This window comes from Canis lupus, chromosome 8, assembly GCF_011100685.1.
Source record: "Canis lupus familiaris isolate Mischka breed German Shepherd chromosome 8, alternate assembly UU_Cfam_GSD_1.0, whole genome shotgun sequence".
NCBI classification, from domain to species: domain Eukaryota; kingdom Metazoa; phylum Chordata; class Mammalia; order Carnivora; family Canidae; genus Canis; species Canis lupus.
This window is the reverse complement of record NC_049229.1, coordinates 44,454,302-44,476,017: the sequence shown is the minus strand read 5'-3', so window position 1 is coordinate 44,476,017 and position 21,716 is coordinate 44,454,302. Positions and strand designations below refer to the sequence as shown.

General features: G+C 37.5%; 1 protein-coding gene across 1 annotated transcript; it reads right to left on the bottom strand.

Annotated features, from left to right (window-relative positions):
* Positions 1-188: 188 nt before the first annotated feature.
* On the bottom strand, positions 189-21,308 carry LOC119872999 (rho GTPase-activating protein 20-like). Its single transcript, XM_038545096.1, has 8 exons — positions 21,234-21,308; positions 11,602-11,662; positions 8,648-8,836; positions 6,924-7,099; positions 5,448-5,609; positions 3,574-3,683; positions 1,552-1,662; positions 189-582 (listed from the first exon to the last, which is right to left on the bottom strand). Exons 3-7 carry the CDS (start codon positions 8,808-8,810, stop codon positions 1,650-1,652), a joined length of 624 nt encoding a protein of 207 aa, XP_038401024.1. The 5' UTR covers positions 8,811-8,836; positions 11,602-11,662; positions 21,234-21,308; the 3' UTR covers positions 189-582; positions 1,552-1,649.
* Between the last annotated feature and the right edge of the window lie 408 nt (positions 21,309-21,716).

Genomic DNA, 21,716 nt, shown 5'->3' with positions numbered 1-21,716 from the left:
ACCTTATGGAAGACATGGGGACCAATCGAGAGCCAGAGCCAATAGACAGATACCTAGGTTAGCTCCAGATGAGCTGCAGGCTAACTGCAAGTGCACAAGTGACCTCAGCTGAGACCAGAACTGCTCAGATGAGCCTCCACTGAAGTGCTATGTGAATCATAACCAAGTGAAATGGTTGTCTAACCTACTGAGTTATGGAATGATTTTTATTATCCATATAAAGACATACAACACAACACAACACAAAAGTATGTAATATGATAGATATGGTAGACATTGAAGATAGAGGAGATATTCTGTAGGAAGATATCCTCAATATGAATATATGGGACCCAGGAAAAAGCTTTAAATGGAAATAGCTGGGTCTTGGAAAGGGTTCATTTTCATTCATTGGCAAAATAAAGAAAAAGGAAGTGTCAAGTGTCATTATGGAGATTCCAGTCTTCAGTGAGTTAGTAAACTGTAGACATGTAGGTGGATGGACCCATGCCAGATGGGGACTTGGTATCATTCTGCAGTTGTGCCTTTTTGGAAATCACTATCACTCTCACTGGCTGGATTCAACAGGTGGTTTTTCTATCACTGATGAAATAAAAAAAGCAAACATTTGTCTTATATCAGAATACTCTCAGAAATGACACTAGAATCATCTTAATTCCTGATGACATGGCTTACACTAAAGAAAAAACGAAGACATGTCAAAACTATGGAGGGATTGATGATATGTGTCTCTAGGTTCTGAATCTAAACTCTGTTTTACAAAATGGGGTGTTGCCAGTTAGCAGCGATTATCTAGGCTCCAATGATACTCACACTAGTCTCGGGGGAATTTTTCCTAGTTCTATTAATTGCTTTTTTAGAAATGTCTTTTACACAAATTATCTTATTTAAACTTTAGAACATTTCTAAGATTTAGACATTATTTTTATCCACATTTTAGGGATGAATAAACTGATACCGAGCTGGAGTAATTGACCCAAGGTCAAATAGCTGATACAATGGGGCACTGGAGTTTGTAATCTGGAGGTTGTTTGACATCAAGTCAACCTCAAGTCAAGTCCTTTTCTCTCAATGATGCTGGTTCTTTTCAACTCATTTTACAAAGCACATGAATCCTGTGGTGCCTCTAGAGCCACTGATTAAAGAGAGGAGGGAGGAGGAATAAAAGCCCTGCGCTCTGGTTTCAACCAGAACACATTTATATATTACAAACAAATAAATAATTGCATATTATATGCTTAACTACCTATAGAATATCATATATATGTGGGATCCATTTAAAATCTTGTTAGAAAAAATTCCCAAACACTGTATCATACCATGCTATCCCCTAATACTGCTAGAAACTTCTTGAAGTTTCTATGCTTTCTTTGGTCTCCAACAGTGTGAAACCACCCTTGACCTGTGAGCCAGGCTTCAGAAGAAGGAGCAGCTGGGAATCATTGCCCTGGGGATGTTGTGGGCTCCAGAACAGGACTAAGTATCTGCCAGACCCCACCCCCAACCTTGCAGTCTGCCTCTCCCTAAAGCCAATTAAAATATTCACAGTACCTGCAGCCTCTCATTGTTATCACAACTCACTGAATTCTCTCCAAAGAGACAAATGATATCTTCTCCAAATATCTTGAGGCAATTTTCAATCAAAAACTTTACAAGAGAAACCTGTAATGCAAAAAGACCACAATGGGGTGCTCTTTTCCATATGGCATTGCTATAAGTCACATTTTGTGTATAAATCTTGGATCTAACCAAAAATGTGAAAGACTTCTAAGAAGAATTCAGAGTTGATAACAATATATAGAAACCCGAGTTCTCTAAGAAATATAACATAGAGTGATACTTTCCAGTGTACTTTGGGTATAGATTTGAAATACTACTCGTCAGTGGGCTATAGTTCAATTTGTGGCCTAGTTTTATAACTTACACTGTGATACCAATAGTTACATCTTTAAAACTAGGGTAGTTTTCAAAGTAACCTAATTTATTAAACTTTACTTATTTTTTAAAATTTTGTTTCCAGTACATTTTGGGTTGTGACTTCTGTTTAATATCTTATTAAATGTATAAAGCATAGGCAAAAACTTATGAAATTCATTTCATCAATGAGAAAATATCTTATTTGAAAGTGGAGATTCCTGTGGAGTTTTTCTTTTTTTTTTGAGGAAAAACTCACATGGCTGCAGAGAAAAACATGTCTGTCAAACCGCAGTCCCTTCTCATGTCTTGCTTTTCCTAATGCTGGCTCTCAACATGAGTTTGGGGAAATGCTATCTTATTAGGCATGTGTAGCTCCATTAGGATGTTCTGGAATATTCTACTAGTTTCTGTCTGATGTAGCAGAGGCAAAACAGTAGCCAAGTATTTTTCTAAATGAGCCACAACTTGCAGATGAAGGCCAATGTGTTTGGAGCCATGGGTGCTCATAGTGCCCAAGTCACCTAGGAAGTGCCAGTAATGACCAGAGGAGCTGGGTGTTGTTACAATTGTGTCATGAGGAATCCATGGCTTTGCACAAGGTTACAAGCTCTCCCCTCAAGGATCAGCCTGAGTTGAACCTTGGCTTGTCAAACTCCAGAGCCAAGGTTCTTTCCTACCATGTTACACCACTCTTCTCTTTCTTTTGTTTAGTCAGTCTAGTATTGTATCTCCTGGATGGAAAAGAAGCGACTCAACTGCTCTGCATTTCCCACATTAACAACACCCCTTCCCGTATTCCATCAGAGTAGGGTAAATAACGCTGCCATTCCAAGGTCCCTATGAAAATGTGCACTTTTCAGAACTGATCCATCCGACTTACTACTAAACATTGAAGATACAAAGCATGGATTCTAAAACCCAGGGGACATGAATGAGAGCTCTCTTAACTTTTTTATATACTTGTCTTCCAATTCCAAGATGCAGGACTTAGGTGGACAAAGAATGCTTGGGGCTATACACACTGATATATTATAAGCTGTCATCTTATAAGGATAAGGATTGTTGCTTAATGTTGTATAACACTCCAAAAAGGTATCTCAAGAGAACAACATTCGCTTTTGGCAGCTGGGCTAGAAGCCTAAAGTCAGAAAGATGCACTTTTGAATAAGGCAAGTCATTGTACTTTGGAAGCTGGAAGTATAGAGACGGAGAACAGAGAACATCCTTCTAGATCTAGTACACAATATGCTGTAGCAGAATTCCAGGCAGGAACGTATACAAAAATGTTTCACTGAATTCAATTTCTGAGCTAACCCACTCTGGTTAAATGTTTGACAAACTTAAGGTTATACCACTGGCTGTTGATGCTCTAGCATCTGTCTTAGGCCACTGAATTTTGTCTACCAGTTTCATATATTGAGAAGGTGTACAATGGCTAAGGATTTCACATTAATAAGGTCAGGAGTAGAACAATAATAGCCATAAGGCATGCCTGTATTCTGAAACTGGCCTCCACGGGTGTGAAGAATTGAAACTCTTTGGCACCGATCATTATTTTAGTGGACAAAGTGGCAAAATGTATGCCAATATTTTCCTAATAGTATATTGGTGTATTTCTGAGAAATTACCAGAGTAGAGTAATTATTGCATCATTACCTCTGGGCTGCATTTATTTTCTCCTCCTCGGTCGCTTCATCAATAACACCAAGCCATTTAGCATAGAGGTCAGATGACAGTATACTTCCTTGGACATTTTGAAGAAAATCCTTATGTAGATAAAAAAAAAATACACACACACACGTATATATTAGAAAATATATATTGGAAATATTACAGAGAAAACACTTAGTTGAAAACTTCAGTTCACTCCCTACTGCCTTTAGATACCTAAACTGTGACCCACACAGAGCTCACCTCTGACTGTCCATTGATTTGCACATGCAAAAGCAGGTGTGTGGATTTCCTTCAACAAAAACAAAAGCATTAAAGCAGAGCCTAGGCTTCAGTGGAAAGGAAGACAAAGCTCCCTTTCATTATATGGCAGTTACTCTTTTGTGTACTTTTTTGCGAAGTACTACAAAAGCTACTCATAATTGCATCATTCTTCATTTCCTTAACTGTATAAAAGTAGACGGTCTAATGGCAAACTCATGATGGCCCTGAGGATATATTCGTTTCTAGTGTAGGCCAATTCTCCAGATAGTTTGACATAATACTATCCAGGCCAAGGTTGCAGAGTCTGATTCTCCACAAAGAGTAGTCAATTTTAGGAAGGGAAAACTTCAGAAATGTCTAAGAACTCTATGCTCACGTGGTCACCATCTTCATAGTCTGTGCTTATAACACGGAAATAGAAAAGACCCTACTAAGTCTTGCTAGAAACATCAATTCCATGTGTGCACCTTAAAGAGGGCAACACTTATCATGCTATTCGACTAACTAATGTATCATCATTCTTTCCCCTGTCTCTGTATGCCTATATATATTTTAATAGTGTGTTTTACTGTCGCCCAGTGTAGTAATGGTCAGGGACTATTGTTACTTATTGCATAGCTGAAAAGTAATGGGGGACAAGGAAAGACCAAAGGTGAGAAGGAAGGACCAAATATGACCTTGATTCTAAGAGTGTGGTCATTACTGCATTATCACAGTTTTGTCGACAGCTGTTAGCAAGTGCCAAGGTACATGGATTAAATTATCTGTTCTAGTTCTCACTTCTTTCTCCATTTCCCTTTTAGCAATAGAACTGGATATCTGTGATTCAGCTGTATAATTTCAAAATTAATCTATTTCTTAGGTCGATCTATTGATTTTTCAGAATTCCAAACTACTTTTGTCTATTGCACTTACTCCAAAAGTTAACGATTAATCAAAAGAGGCATATAGCAAGAGCTGGTTACCATGTCATTATAACCTTGGGTGGTGGGCTAGACATCACAAATATTAACAAAAGAATGCTTAGGATGTGGTGAAAGGAGACAAAAATGGTGGAATCCTTCCTCCATGACTTACAAAGTAAAAGGAATTAAGAAACAGGAGACAATGATGGTTAAGAATAATCTGGTCGCCTTACTGAGCTTTTTTGGATTCCTCATAAAGTAAACATGTGCTTACTACTGTAAACTTCTATACGTATTTTCAAATGTTTCATATAATTTTTCTTTTGTAAACTGCTTTCATTAGCAGGGTGGTGAGGATGTCGTCAAAAGCAGGATGTTTGCTTTGGTAGACATTATGTATGTGTCAGTGTATATTTTGAAATTTATTATTATTACTAGTAGTCATATTGGTATTAGTATTTTGCATGGAGTCTTCAGGTGGGCGGTGTGTGGTGAAAACAGAAAGTATTTCTAATGTATGGGGCTTTTAACTCCTACAGTAGCTTCCTTAAATTTTGATTTCATGAAGTGTTTTCCAGTGTGTCAAGTTCTTCACAGTTATGCCTATGATGGTTCTTGGGCAATCATAATGAAAGACACCAATCACAGCTTCAGTTACTCACGCGTGGATAAAGCTAGAACTTTCCCCACCTTTAAAACAGATGCTACCACAAGAACAGATTCGCTCTCCAAGTTCACTGTGTCCCCAGAATTTAGTTTCTCCTTTAGGATGGTGCATGATTTTATACTGGCTGATTTTCTGAAGATGTCTTCCATGAGTGGTCCTTTCCGATTAATAAAGGAAAGCATATCCTGTAAGATAAAAAGGAAGAGTATATGGCATTTCGTATCCCAAGCCCAGAGCAAAGCTTGCTTCCTTTTTGAAAGAGTTAGGCTATGGGATGGTATACGGTTTTAGAGCTGGGGGGACAAAAAGTCAATTTAGATTCTTTAGTTAATGTCTCTCTATAGTTTCTACGCAAAAATCCACCTTACAGTCATACCCTGAAACACTGTAATCACTTATTTCAATCAGATTTTTTTTTATTGAATTTACCCTTTTACATCAAACTTCCGTGTTTCACGGCCTTTGTGGAATCCTCACCTGTCTCCTACTTTACCAGTCTTTTATCTTTATTCCCTTACATAGATGCTCTTCCCCAAGTATGGAAATCTTTTTGCCATACTCATTTCCCATTTGTTGATTCGTCTTTAAGTGATTGCATCCTCCATTCCTACTATGCCTATTTCCTTTCCTCTTTTAAAATCGAGCTCAAATGCTCTCTTATTCTCTCATTACATTCCCTTCATGAGTCTTTCACTGTCCTTTGCTCTATCTTCATGTCCTCTCCCTGCAGTGTAGAAAGATAATAAGGGCTGGAGTCAGATAGACCCAGGGATCAGAAACCTATTATGCTTCTGATCATTTGTGTGACCTGGGGCACATGCGAACTGTATTGAAACCTTTCTAATTCATTTGTAAAGTGTGGAGGATGATAGTTCTAGCTACCCCCTAAAATTGCTGTGATGCAAGGACTAGGATAGTAGTAGCATGTAACTAACGTGGTAAATTTCTTCACACCTAGGATAACATTCCCAAATATAGTGCAGGGCTTGCAGAGGTACTGGATACTCAGCAAATTTCCACACTGACCATTCAGTACTCCGATTTGAGATAACAGGCCAAACTCTGTGGCTGTCATTTAACATACTCTGTTAGGATTAGTGGATTCATATTTGCCGCAGGAGGAGTCTTTATGCTTAGGTAAGATGTTTTCAGTTGTTAGATTAAGTAGACTCAGTTGAAGGAGACCTGAGACTACTGTGAGCTCAGGAAGACAATGGCAGAATGTGAAGATGATTCATGCAGACACAGTCCATTTTGACTGATCTGAACAGGCCTACATTTGTCTCTGTGGAAACAAGTGGAATGGACAAAACGTTGTCCTGTTGTATTGGCCTCATGACTCTGCAGTACCTAAATCAAATGACACTACCAAAGCTTCTCAGCCAAAGCCAGGGGATGTCTAATGATTTCTCCATTTGGGGGTAGGGTTACATGAGAACATTTGGCCTCTCTGAGCTCCCCCTCCTCAGGAAGGCAAAAAACACCAAACTGAGACCTACCAGAATTGGGAAGAGCAAGCTGTCATTATCACAGATATCTGTGAGGGAAACTCCAAAGAGCTGTCCTGGTTTTTTAGAAGGTGCAGCTGTGCACTGGTTGTTCTGGCAAGTGCCAGCAAATAGGCAAAAGGCTGAGTTTCTGAAGGCACTGCTTTTCATGGTCTTCTGGCCTGAATCTAAGGAAGAAGGGAGATTAGTGTGTTTTAATTCACTTAGCCTTATTTTCACCATTGCCATTATACAGCATGTTCAGTGTTGTGGCTAGAAGAGGGAAACTGAGTCATTTGTTGTGTAGAACTCCCCGTGTTCCGATGTTGGCTAACAGCATCCTCATGGCGTTGATGAGTCCTTTCCCATATCCTTCAGACAGATGGTTAATCCTAGAGACTTGATCAGACTCAAGGTAAGTATTTCCTGTGCCATCAGTTGGTTACACTGCATCAGGAGGCACTGAACCTGTTTGTTGTTTACTACTGGTGTAATCAGTGGGTTCAGGTGTCAGATCTGATTTTAAAAGCTAGAAGGATTTGATATGCAAATCGAGCTGAGTTTGGTAATCCTCTGCTTTCACAGCCAGGCCCCCCTCAGCCTCAGATTTCCTCTTTGGCTTAATGAGTGCTCAAGTTTCTACCATCCAAAATATCTGCCTCTCAGGACACAATCTGACCCTACTTCTCTGGTTCCTCTGCTCTGGGCCATCTTCAAGGATGATTTTCTGCAGGCAGGGTCCTTGGGAAGTTGTCATTACATGCTGGCTATGTGGTGGCTGTGTTTTCTTGTCATACCCCACCAACCCACCCAGAGATGATGTTTTCAGTTAAATATGTTTAACATTTACTGAAAAGAGCGTAAACCACAATGAAGTGTGGAAACACACTTCCTCACATACAGACACACTCAGACTTACATGTATATATACATCTACACACAAGTACAAGGCTTGAAAGAAAACATAGAAAAGGAAAAACAATGAGAGGTTATGAATGCATTTATTGACCACCAGTTTTCAGAGATGATTTTTAATTACTCAACATTCCCTATCAAAAGAAGAGCTTTCCAAAGAAAAGGTGATCAGCAGTGGAAAGCTGAGTTGAAAGTTTCTACTGCTCAGCTGTGAATGTTGTCCTTTGAAGATACCTTAACATTGCTTAAATAACTGAATTCTTTAAGAGTCAACAGATGAGCCAAGCTGTCGAAGGATAAACAGATGAGCAACATTTCACCAAATAACCTTTAACACCTGGCCACTTGGCTTTTCTGGGAAAAGCACTCCACTCATGTGAGTGCCAGCACTGCACCAGAAGTATCCTGGTTCTGCTACTTAGGAAGCTCAACATTTTAAAACTTCGGTTTGCTCAACTTTAATATAAATGATGCTGCCTACAACGCATTAAACTAAATATAGAATATACTACTCAGCACAAGACATGGCTGAGGGCAGCCTTGAAAGTGCTCTGGGGATATAGAGAAAGAAAGGAGTAATGGTCTACCTACAAGATTTCAAACAAGCAAACAACCTTCATAGAAATGAGTTGGGTCTTGTTGTCAGACTTTTGAGTTTTTCCAGGCTTGATTTAGGGTAGGTTTTGCATTCTTGCCTATACTGTTCCTCCTCATCGATGACAATAGCTCACCCAGAAAGAATATTCTGTGTGTCATGAATTGTTTTTAAGTGTGGAGACATGAGCCAAGAGAAGGCACTTGAAGAAAGGCAAGTGGCTCACCTCTCCCTTGCTTGCTCTGGGCTCGATGCCTGGGCTTCAGGATCAGCTGGCTTTGCATCTCTGTGATCCTCTGCTCCAGAAGGAGGGACTCCTGAGTTGTGGAAGGAGAGGTGGAGTCCTCTGGTTCCTTTGGCAGCAGTTTAGTAGATGGAAGATGGCTCATTTTAATTCCATAGGGATGTTCATGTCCTGTATGGAAAGAAACCTGAATATTCAGGCTGATGGTGATGGCTGTCCTCAAACCTACCTTATCATGAGTGTAAGCATCACCCTGGTATATTTTGCTATTTTTCTGGGACTTCTAGATAAAGAAGGCTGTGCCTCCTGAGGGAGCATCATAGGCACCCTTGTCAGGAACACTCTACACAAAGTGTGTGCCCAAGGGAAAGATTTTAAGAAGAGAAAAAACTTTAAAGCATGTTACTTTGCTTGGAATACATATATTCATGAGTGCATTAAACAATGCTGACTTTTGCTTTGTTTCTATCTGAGAATATTTAAGGTTTTCTAGTTTGTGCCTTGATACTAACTAGATCTATACATCTTAGCCAAATTACTTGACCCCATCGAGCCTTACATTCATTCTTTGGAATGCTTGTCCACACACAAACTTATCAGAGTGAATCTATTAATAAGCATTGGTGGTTAATATTTTTTATTTTTTATTTTTATTTTTTGGTTAATATTTTTTTAAATATTTAGAGTATATATATTAAAAATTGCTATCTTCACTATTCTCTCCGACATAATGTCAGTTGAATAGATTTTTTTTTATTTCCTTTTGTCAATTCTCGAGCCAGAGCTACTCTAGAGTAGTGGGATGGGTTGCCCTTATGCTTTATGGTTCCCTCCCACTGATGCCCTCCCTCCAAGGCATGTCCAGCCAGGCAATGATCAGAAGGAAGGCTGCAGAGCTGGAAACCCAGAAGCAAACTATAAAACGATGGTTAGAGAATAGAAAACCATACCCAGAGCCATCCAGAATTGCCTGCCAAGTGATTTGTTTTGCTCTTTTTTGCTTTAAATTGTTTTTCCTCTCTAGAGAATTCTCAAAGACCCTATGCTATAATATGGATTTCATTTTTTAAGAATAGAATGAAAATTCTCATTCTGTCATTTCAGATTTATTACTGAATGTACCTAAGGGCGCTTTTGCTGTTCTTTTCATCTGTCATAAATGCAATGTTCACAAGAATCACAGGGACTTCCCTCTATTAAGGAAAAAGAAGCTTCTATGACAGCAATACAACCAAACCTAGATAACCAGGAGTTAATCCACAATTGAGAATTGAGAGTACGTTAAAAAAAAAAAAGCATTTTTAATGCTGCTAATGGATCATCATGAACGACAGCCTCTTCTGATTTCTTAGAGCTGCTTTCATGTGTGAAGCTATTCAAAGTCTAAAAAGTTACCATCTACATCATTTTATCTAAATTAATGCACTTCATTAAAAAATATATAAGTATTTAGCTTTTTTCCTTTTTACTGCTAACCAACTTTTTTTAGATTTTATTTATTTATTCATGAGAAACACAGAGAGAGAAAGAGGCAGAGACACAGGCAGAGGGAGAGGCAGGCTCCATGCAGGGAGCCCGAAGTGGGAGTCAATCCCAGCTCTCCAGGATCACACCCTGGGCTGAAGGTGGCGCTAAACTGCTGAGCCACCAGGGCTGCCCCGAACAACTTTTACAAAGATGTCAACATTAATTCAAAACAGGAAGTGTGTCAGAAAGGTAGACAGAAAATGAGAGACTCCTAACTCTGGGAAACGAACTAGGGGTGGTGGAAGGGGAGGTGGGCGGGGGGGTGGGGGTGACTGGGTGACAGGCACTGAGGGGGGAACTTGATGGGATAAGCACTGGGTGTTATGCTATATGTTGGCAAATTGAGCACCAATAAAAAATAAATTTATAAAAAAAAACAGGAAGTGGTACTGGGGGATTTTGTTCTCAGTGATGTGCTTTGTGACTCTATAGTCTAATAAGACTGGGAATATATACTTTACAGAAAGAAATTGTTTAAAGAAAAAAAGAAATTGGATGTTTACATTTCCAGATTATTTGAAAAAGAATCATAGCCTCACAGGTTTATTAAAAGGATAAAAAAAATTCATGTAAGAAGGAATGCTTTAAGGTTTCTAGAAGAGATCATTGTCACCATTAGCATCCATTACTATACTTCAAGGTCTGCGACAGATCCTGTCTTATTTTTCTTTTTTTTAAATCTGTCCATTACTGGAAACACTAAACAATTTTGTTAATCCAAAGATTTTTTTTCAGAGAACTTGTGCTAATAACTATTTTAGAAGAGGTGCAATCTGTTTATCAATAACCTTAGAACAGTGATGGAAAAAACCTGAGAAACAACAAAGTGCAGGTGATTTCGTCAGTGAAGACTAGAGGAGTTTAAATGTGATTATCTCATTTTCTTTTTTTTTTTTTCATTTTCTTTATTATGCAGAGAAAACTGGGCACAGGGCAGGGGTGTTAAATACATAGCTATACCTGGATTCAGGGACATAACTGAATTTTAGAGGATTCTCACAAAATAGAGGCTTCTTAGTAGTTAGGAACTAGAATTCAAGATTGAAATATGAAAAATAAATGTATGGGGAAAATTCCAATCCATTTTGCTTTCATACCTAAGTGAGTAAATAAGTAAATAATAAATAATCACACTTTTTCAAGACAGCTCTGTTTGTCAGGTAAAAAGAAGTAGAAACAAAAATTTACATTTCTATCCCTCACTAGATGATAGCTGCTGAATGAAGAGATGTTATCAGTGCTTGGGAAACAGTACCTGGTAATTATTTAATAAACATGTGAGTGAATAATGCATGTGATTTTCACTTTTAAAGATTTTGAAGCTTAAGAAAGAGCAACCATTACTTTGAAACTTAGAGTTATAATTTTGAACCTAATCAATCCCATCTTAGATTTTCCCTGACACTTACCAATTAGTGGAAGTTTTTCCTTGCCAGAACTCTCCCACAGCTGGTAGTCTTTCTCAGAGCCCTTGGAAACAAAAAGAACTAGGTGTCATAACAAATCTTTCACAGTACTTGAAGAACACATTTCCTTAGCATATCTGTGTTTCCAAAAAGAAAGAATTGGGGCCAGGATAAATGGTATTTGGTCCATGGAGGTAGCTATAGTACTTGTTAACTAGTTCCCCTCACAGCTTCCAATAGACTGTCCCAGATTCTTGTCATTTTTGATAAAGACCGGGAAACCACAGTACAGTCAGCCCCCCACATTGTGGGTGGCCCATGGCATAAGAAATGAGATTTGTGTCCCTTTACTAAGAGGAAAAGTCTCATCTCAGAGTCCTCTCTTCTGCTGTCTCTAGACTCCTTGGATAACATTGGCTTTTGTCTCCAAATGTCCCTGCCCAGAGATGCATATTGTCCAGAGAGCCATATACTCTGCTATGACCATTCCTGAGCAAAGTAACTTGAGAGGCATCAATAGCTCAGCAGCCCTGAGCAAAAGGAGACAAATGCCGAAGAGACCTTGAGGAGATAGTGGACGGAAGTCAGCCACTGGCTTTGGTGCAGGCAAGCCCCACTTTACGGAGAGAAAGGAGGAGGACTCTAGACAACAGGTCAGATGCAGAAAACGATTACTCCCAGCAGAATTATTGCCCAGTAATAATAGAAATCCCACTTGAAACAAACAATTCTAAATTATAAAAATTGCTGAACTATTTTAAAGAGTCTTCCAGGAGACTAAAGCAAAAAATGTTTGAAATGGAATTTTTGGTAATAGTTTCCATGTTTGCCCTTGACTTTTTTTTTTTTTTTAAGATTTTATTTATTTATTCATGATAGTCACACACAGAGAGAGAGGCAGAGACATAGGCAGAGGGAGAAGCAGGCTCCATGCAGGAAGCCCGACGTGGGATTCGATCTCAGGTCTCCAGGATTGCGCCCTGGGCCAAAGGCAGGCGCTAAACCGCTGCGCCACCCAGGGATCCCTGCCCTTGACTCTTTTTTTTTTTTTTAATTTATTTTTTATTGGTGTTCAATTTACTAACATACAGAATAACACCCAGTGCCCGTCACCCATTCACTCCCACCCCCCGCCCTCCTCCCCTTCTACCACCCCTAGTTCGTTTCCCAGAGTTAGCAGTCTTTACGTTCTGTCTCCCTTTCTGATATTTCCCACACATTTCTTCTCCCTTCCCTTATATTCCCTTTCACTATTATTTATATTCCCCAAATGAATGAGAACATATAATGTTTGTCCTTCTCCGACTGACTTACTTCACTCAGCATAATACCCTCCAGTTCCATCCACGTTGAAGCAAATGGTGGGAAGACATAGACATGGCCAACATGCATATGAGAAAATGCTCTGCATCACTTGCCCTTGACTCTTGATTAAAAATCATGGCCTTCACCTTATGAAGGAATGTCATGGGCACAGGCACAGATACACACACACACACACACAGAGAGCTAAATCTGCTCAAAACTGTGTTGCAAATAAGAAGTAAGAGCTAATAAGGTAGGGTAGGGTTTGAAAATGCTATGCTGGAATCCCTTAAATCAGGTATACATAAAGCCAAATAGCCCCAGTTCTTCATTAAAATAGAAATTCTTTGCCTAGTGACATTGATCACTTGAAGCAAAGAAAATCACAAACACGAAATAAAATGAGTTATATCATTACTCAGTCTCCCCAACTTCATCCCTCAAACCACTCACTCTCTTTTCCAGGATTTAATTCTTACTTAGGGTTTATATAGCACACAGGTTAGAAAAGTATGTAGAGATGTCCTTTAGTCAGTACATATAAATTCAATTTTATTTTGGATGTATTATTAAATGTTGTTTGTACAGAAGTCATTGATTTCTTCTGCCAAATTCTAGTTGCTCTGAAATTTTAAAGGGCTTTATTATACCATTGGGTCAGATAGAATTTACAAACAATCTTATGATTATGTCATGTCACATTTAGAGAGGATTTTAGATAAGAAGCTGTGCTTTCCAAGTGCTCCCTTTGGTTCTCTCCATCTATCACTGTCCCTCTTTTTTCCCTTATAAAACCTCATCCTCAAATATATTTCTCTTTCATAAAAAGATATCAGCAACTCACACAAGCACCATCAAAACATAAAGGTGAACAGACAGTTAAAACCAAAACAAGATGAAAGTGATATGTACAAATGCCCCAGATCCATGGTCTTATTCAGAACTTGTCTTCGTCTTTACCAGTTCATAAAGGGTATGAGCTGCCTCATCCTCAGGATCTGCATCAAAAGGAGGTAGCTTGTAGCCATCTAGTCTTTATGTCAAAATGTACAACAGATCATGTAATTTAGGATTCATTAAACAGATTGAGTCCTTCCTTGTGTGATAACTAGGGCCAATAGGCATGGGGACGTATCAGAATTGAAGACACAGAAAGAAGAGTCCAAAAAGGAGGAAATATTTAGAAATTTAGAGGCATTTTGATTGTCTGTATTTAAAATATATACAATAAACTGCATGTTGTTATTATCACTCTAAAATTATAGCCCAATTTTAGGCTATGACTTTGAATTTGCAGAAAATTTAAAATGGGAATATAAGAATAGCACTCATGTATAAGCTAATACTATAGCTTTGCTGCCTTCAATCTTTAAATTTGAAAGGACAAAATATGACTATGTTATCTACAATAATCAGCTGTCTTATGATGGGAGGTGCACAACACACACACACACACATGAATCTCAAAAGTCAAAGTTGGTTCTTAAACTAAAAATAGTTTGTAGGCAACTTACTTCCCAGCATTGGTAGTAACATGTTGACAGTGTCATTTGCCCTGTCTGTATTTGTCACTGTTACAGTTACAGACTGTAAAAATAAATAAGAAAAATTGCTACAAACTTTTTAAAATCTAAAGCACGTGACCAAATCATTGTTGTCAAATTATTACCCATACTCCAAAGGTGAAGCTTGTTTTCAGGTAATGACAAAGTAAAGCATATGTAGAACACAATCCCTTAATTATATTTTCATTTTTTTTTTATATAACATGGAGCTAGTAGGAAACATGTCAGTAAAACATATATTTCCCTCCAAGAATTTGTGGCATACAAAATACCGCAGCTTAAGCAAGGAAGAGAAAACCTGAGAATTCCAAGAGGGCACATGGGGTGACCCTCAGCTCCATAAGGCTATTTCCAAAATGGAGGTGGGGGGTAGTATTAAAGGAAGGCACTAGATACTATTCTCTCTTACTGAGTTGTGTTTTTATAGTATGGCTCAGTTCCTTTGTAATTACATAGTCAGTTTCAGTAAAATCAGAGTAAGAACTGGCTATGAAAGACACTTTTTAAAAACTACTATTTAGTCCGTATTTTGTGTCAGGCATCATGGTTACTAAGACTTCCATTGCTGAAATCTGTTAAGACAAATAAAACCAATGAGTCTAGGAAATGAGACTGAAAATGTTAGAAGTTTATGTTCCATTCACAACTCTGCCAGCAAGTAGTTACTTATAATAGCTCTCTATCAGACCATACATTGAAAAACTGCTCCATACAACTAGGAAAAGTTTACAGAAAATTTTCTGAAAGGGGTTAATAGGAATCTGAGATGATATCTATAAAACTATCTGAATTCCAAAAGTCATTTTAAGATAAGAGAATATGTAACCAGAACAGTTACTATGCATACAGTTTTTATAACATTTTTAGGTAATGGGGCCTGTGTCCTTTGGGAAACAGTGCATAAAGACAAACAGCACAAGTGGACACCCACAGGCCTTGAAAATATTAAAAACAAAGTTAAAAGAAACTCTTTCATAATTCATTCCTTGTCCTTTCATTGTATTTTTCTTCTTATGAATTGAATGCAATCACTGGATATGACAGATGGTCCAAAGTAATTCAATAGTAATTCAAATAGTAATTCAAGGGATGTATGTATATTTTCCTGCATGTTGTAGGTTCTCCCAACAGACAAATTCCATTAGATAGAAGTCTCTCTAAACAAATAACTTCAGAAAAATAAACTATTTTTTGAAATAATTCAAAAGAAAAAGTTAGTTTTTGTTCATGAGTCAAACTGTTGTTACTTAATATGAAGAACCAGGAAAATGTGATCAATTTTCAAGAGCTGAAGGCACACCTGAGATGATCTAGATGCTTTGACTATTAGCCAAAAACAGGTGTTAAAATAATGCTCAATGATACAAATGAAAATATGCTCACAATAAACAAAAATAGAGGCATCTTAGTATAGAAATAAGTATTTATGACTTTTACTTTTTTGAGAGGAAAAATATTTAAAAATAGAAATTTTTATCTGAAAAATATTTTTAAAAAATTTACTGACTAGGCTACACTGCATAATGGAGATGACGAAAAGAAGTCAGTGATTTGAAAATAGATACTAGAAATTACCCAGTCTGAAGAAGAAAAGGGGGGGAAGATTGAAAAAAATAACAAAGCCTGAGGAATCTGTGAACAATGTGAAAGTGTCTGATATACAAAGAATGGGACTGTCAGGAGGAGAGAGAGAGAGATAATGAGGAAGAAAATATTTGATTTAATAATGATTAAAATTTCCAAATTTGGTGAAGACAAATATATAAATTCAAGAAATTCAGAATATGTCAAATGGGACAGATTCAAAGAAAACCATGCTAAGGTACTTCATAGCCACACTGCTAAAAACCAAAAATAAAGAGAAAATCTTGAAAGCAGCTAGAGAAAAAATGATAAATCACCTACGGAGGATTAATGTTTGAATGATCACAGACTACTCATCAGAAAGCATCAAGACCAAAAGACCAGAACATCTCTAAAGGACTAAAAGGAAAAAGTTTGCAAACAAAATTCTACATCCCCAAAAATATCCTTCAAGAGTCAGTGTGAAATAAAGCCGTATTCAGATAAAAGAAATTAAGTAAATCTGTTTGCACCAGTTCTGCACAACAAGAAATGCTAAGAATCATCTCTCTATGATGAAATGAAACAGTGCAGTGGGAAACCTGGATCTTTAAGAATGGGTGAAGAACATCAGAAATGTTTATTTCGCACAAACTATACCTCAATAAAGTTGATTTTTAAAAATTTCAAGGTAATTTTCCAAGGAAAATCCTGAATGTAAATCACTGCCACAATTGATTTCAAAGGCAGAGACAAGAATGCACTCTGCTACTAGAGAATTCTTTCTCCTTTATGCAGTGCATCTAGCCAGCACTTAGAAACAGATAAAAATATTTGCATATTTTTTGCTTTAGCTGGGAATACCTCTTTTTTCCACTTTCAAATACTGTTTTGTGTGATCTAGAGCTACTTTAAACTATAACAACCACCACAAAAAATACCACTTAAAGATACCCAAAGTATCTTGTTCATCATTGTAAATGTCTTGGCTACTGTACTACAATTTCAGAAATCAAATTTTACACACAAAACTGGGCCAATTGGTTTGATTTTTTTCTCCCAACGGTATAAAGAAAATGAAATAGAAATATGCTGATCCCTTAAAAGTGTCATCCCCTTAGTTCAATTCAATCCTGATATTCCTTGGAACAAAAGACTTTTCAAAACTCCTCTTCATTTGACATAACTACTAAATGAAACACCTGATCCTTAAGTGGATCCTGTACTAGAAAGGAGACATTATTGAGGCCAACTGACAAAATGAGAAGGGAATGGCAGAGTAAAGTATTATACCAAGGTTAAATGCACTAAAGGTGATAACTGTAGAGTATCTTTATTCTTAAGAAATGCTTAGGTTTAAGGAAAAAGGGCCATAGTATATGTATGACCCTCAAATGTAAGTATACACATACATGTAATAGACACAGAGAAAGAAAACAAATGATAAAGCAAAATGGAATAAAGTGTTACTAATAGGTGAATCTAGATAAAGAGTATACGGGGTGTTTTTTATATTACTTTTATATTTACAACTTTTCTCTGAGTTTATAGTTATGCCAAACAAAATATCTGGAGGGGAAAAAGAACTGTGGAGACAATCCAGACCATTCTGTATGTAAGTGGTGGATATTGGGGAAAAAAAAAAGGGTTGATTCTAAATCACTGTATTACAAGCCACTATAAGCAATTAGATGGATCCAGAGAAATGTTATAGACACTTGACATCCAATACTCTTTCCTTGGTTAAGCACTGTAGTATGTATTCCTCTTGCTTCATATTACCTAGGATGCAGTTTTTAGGTCTATAAAGAAGTACATGGAGAGGGGGAAAATACATTTTTCCACATGGTACATTTCTAAATATTCTTTCTCTCTTCCTATCTTTTTGTTCTCTCCTTCCTCTGTCCCCAACTCACTGCTTCCTCCCTCTCTGTCTCTCCACCTCTATCTCCATCTGTTTCATTCAGTCAGAATTAGGAACTCGGAATTTAATTGTTGGTCTTAAAAATACATAGGCACAGTTCTTGATGTTCTCAATGAAGATTTTGAGGGGAATGCTTTTTGGCTGCTCCTCCACTTTGGCTAGCATGATATACCTAATCGAATTTGATAGTAACCCAAAATAAAGTAAGATAAATTACATTACTTTCAAATTGATTTATATTGCTCATATTTTCAACATACTTCGTTATTTTTAAATGCATATAAATAAGCTCAGCAAAACCAAATTTTGGGTTGGAAGGAAACATGCAAAAATATTTCAGGAATATAAGCTGTGACTTGGAAAACAATAGATCACTCTCGTCATGTGAGATTTGACCAGCAGATCCAGTCACCAAAGCTTTCCTGCTCAGACCCAAGGGCCTATTAGCACCTTCAAATGTAGGAATGAGAAGTTGCTTTGAGCATTACTCAGTAGGGTAAACTGCACTTACAGAAATTTAATATATGTTTTGAGAATAATGTTAACTATAATCGTGAGGTTGGAGAGTGGGGGAAGATGAGAGTGATAACCAGAATTTCATCAAAAATAAGCAATATATGCATGTAAAGGAGAGCAGGTTATTTGTAGTAATGGCCAGGGTACAGTTAAATAAGGAATTATTGGAGGATAGTGTAACAATTTCTACTAAGGGGAGGGAGCATAGTTTGGGGGCACTGCTTTGAAGAGATTTACATGTTTTCATCATGGGTTAAAGACTTTTAATAAGTATACTGACAAAATACCTTTGAAGGTAAGAACACCATTTTTCCTTTCGTTCCAAAGAACTGCAATTTAAAAAATGAGAAGAAAAAAACTGAGGAACGTACAATACTCCTACTAACATATTAAGATCACCATTCCAGATTAAAAATATCAGCAGCCCGTTCTTAAGGGATGTGGATGTGTAAATTGTACTCCCCTTAGAGTTGGGCTTTTGATGGACTCCACTCTTTTGAGAGTGGTATTAAAGCAATGGGAAGTAGATCCTAAAGAGGAAGAAAAGTTGATTTCAAATCTGAAAACTTAATTGTGACTATGTGATGCAAGCTATGGGATCACAGGCACGTTGTTAACCACTTTGATATTTAGTTTCCAGAACTGGAAAAGGGTTAATTTATAGCTCAGAGTGTTCCTGCAGTTGCAAGGGCTATTCAGATATAAAGAATATTACCATTCAAATTAAATCACATTTAAGAAATTTAGCAATTTGATGGAACCGTCTTGGATCAGAAACAAGAATATCTTTTTAGGAAAAAACACCTGTAATATTTTTATTTCTTTTTACATATGGCAGATTGTAATATGTTAAGTTAGTTCCTAAAAACCTTATTCTTCATCACAGTGATCTTCTGAGAAAGATCAATCCACTGATGCAAAATTACTAAAGATCAGTATTTTCTCTGCTAAAATTTTCACAGCATTTAATATCCAAAGTTGCAAATGTCTTAAGGCTCATTAACACGTGGACTTATCACTTACCAGCATTTTTTTTATTGTGGTAAATTATACATAAAAGAAAATTGACCATTAGTGACAGTTAGTATATTCACCATTTTGTGCAACCATCGTGACATTTTTATCACCCCAAAGCAAACATGTGTCTATTAAGCAGTCACTCTCCCTTCCCTCCTGTCCCTAGCTCCTGTACCACGTTTTGTATATTTGTTGATAAACACTTGGTTTGTTTCTTCTCTTTCTTTCTTTCTTTTTCTCTCTTTTCTTTCTTTCTTCCTTTCTTTCTTTCTTTCTTTCTTTCTCTTTCTCTGTCAACAATGCTGCTACAAAAGTTTGTGTATTAATTTTTGCGTGGACATATGCTTTCCTTTCTCTTGCATATATGTCTGGAGGTCATATGTAATTCTGTTTCACTTATTGAGGAGCCATCAAACTGTCCACGGTGGCTGCCACATTCTATAGTTCTACCAGCAACACTGCTCCCCACCCCCTCCAGCACCATTTCAGGACCTGTCACATCAAGAAAGTAGAATGCCCATTTAGTGTCCCCACCTGCTTAGGTGCGTAGACACAGCTTCTAGTTACCCATGCCAATCTGCAGAACAGTAATAATAATAACAAAAGCATTAGATGCCAGGAGTTGTTATAAATGCCTTCTATGTATTTATACAGGCTTTGTTTCCACATTTTCCTATTAGGGGGGAAAAAATTTCTTGGACACTCCCCTACCAAACACTTTATATATTCCCATTTGAAACTGTTTCCTTCCACTTACAACCTGGAGAAGATATTAAGCAATGGGAACTGATGATCTTTATGGAAAAGAAGACATGCAGAGAAGATATAAATACATGTTTCTTCTCAATAATCTTTGAAAATTTTTCATTAAGTCAACAGCTGCATTATAGGATTAATAAATTAACAACTTGTAAACATTTTTGTTGTCGTACCTTTATGATGACGTGTGAGATTTTGGTGGAGTGGGGTGAGGAGAAGAAAGCAGTGTGTTAAGTGCAACTGCATAAAACAGGAATGAAGCTTGGGGTGTGGATGTTTCAAACAGAGATGCAAGTGTGGCATGATCCCTATAAACTCAGAGGTGGCTACTCAGGATATCCAGGGTCAAGAGCCACATTCCCCATCCTCATGTCAGCCTAAGAATGTGTCTTACACAACTAACCTCTACTCAATGGAATCATATTTTTGTTTTAGATTGTCACCAACTGAGATAATCTGTACACAGCAATTCAGGCAACCTAGTATTCAATGACATGATCAATTTATTTGTATAATTACATACTATTGTTAAGGGAATTAACTTGGGAGTGTAAAAGCAATCTTTCAAATTTAATAGTACTTGCTCAAGAAATCTTTTCCAGTGATTTAAAAATGCAGATACTCCCTGGGAATCAGAGGGCAGGATACAGGAGAGGAGACCTTGAACCTCACTCTGTTGATTCTCCTTCCACATAACTAGAACACCTAACTCCTCAAGTGGCTACTAGAGCCCATTTGAAAAACCATTGATCAAAACCGAAGGAAAAAAAAAAAAAAAAAAAAACCGAAGGAAATTACTCCAGTAGTTCCCACTATACATTATCTACTTGTTTCCATGTGGATATAAGCACCTTCTTAGGCAGAGTACAAGGCAAAACAAGTGTCATGGGAGGTCAAAAAGTGAGTCACCAGCTTGGTAGACAATAGATTACAATGTTATCCTTTTCAAGCCACGTAAATACAGGACACCAAACCATTGGTCTTACCTGAAGGTGGCCACGAAGTTTACTGTGGGCCAGCCCAACACAAAGGACCTCCCAGAACGGATGCTGGCATCTCCCACTATATCCATGCAGTTGGCAATCCACATGGTGTTCAGTGGTATTTTCTTTTTTATCTTAAAGTTTTTATTATACCTAGAAAGATCCCAAACAAGACCTCTGTTAGTTGATTTCAAAAATGTTATGGGAGCAGCTGTGCTCATTAGAGACCAGTTCTCACTGCTCCAGGGCAAATCATGCCTCCTGCATCTCTGTTACCCTCTGTGCACACACAGCAAATGGTTACATGGGCCTTTGCAATGTGTGTGTTGAGCCAACTCTGGCTTGGAAACCTGAAAATACTTACTCTAATATGGCAGCAAATAGCCATATTTTTGAATGGTGAGTGTTGAGTAACCACTGTATATTTTAGAGCTTTGTAAGAAAACCATTAATTCATTTGCTATTGCTGGATTTGTTACTTATTAC

Bases quoted from the DNA above. Each gene is read 5' to 3' on its own strand.
- LOC119872999 (XM_038545096.1), bottom strand. From the start codon at position 8,810: ATGAGCCATCTTCCATCTACTAAACTGCTGCCAAAGGAACCAGAGGAC. The intron at 5,610-6,923 runs GTAGGTCTCAGT...TTTATCTTACAG, and splicing joins GCTTGCTCTTCCCAATTCTG to GATATGCTTTCCTTTATTAA. The intron at 3,684-5,447 runs GTGGGGAAAGTT...TATCTACATAAG, and splicing joins TGGTAGCATCTGTTTTAAAG to GATTTTCTTCAAAATGTCCA.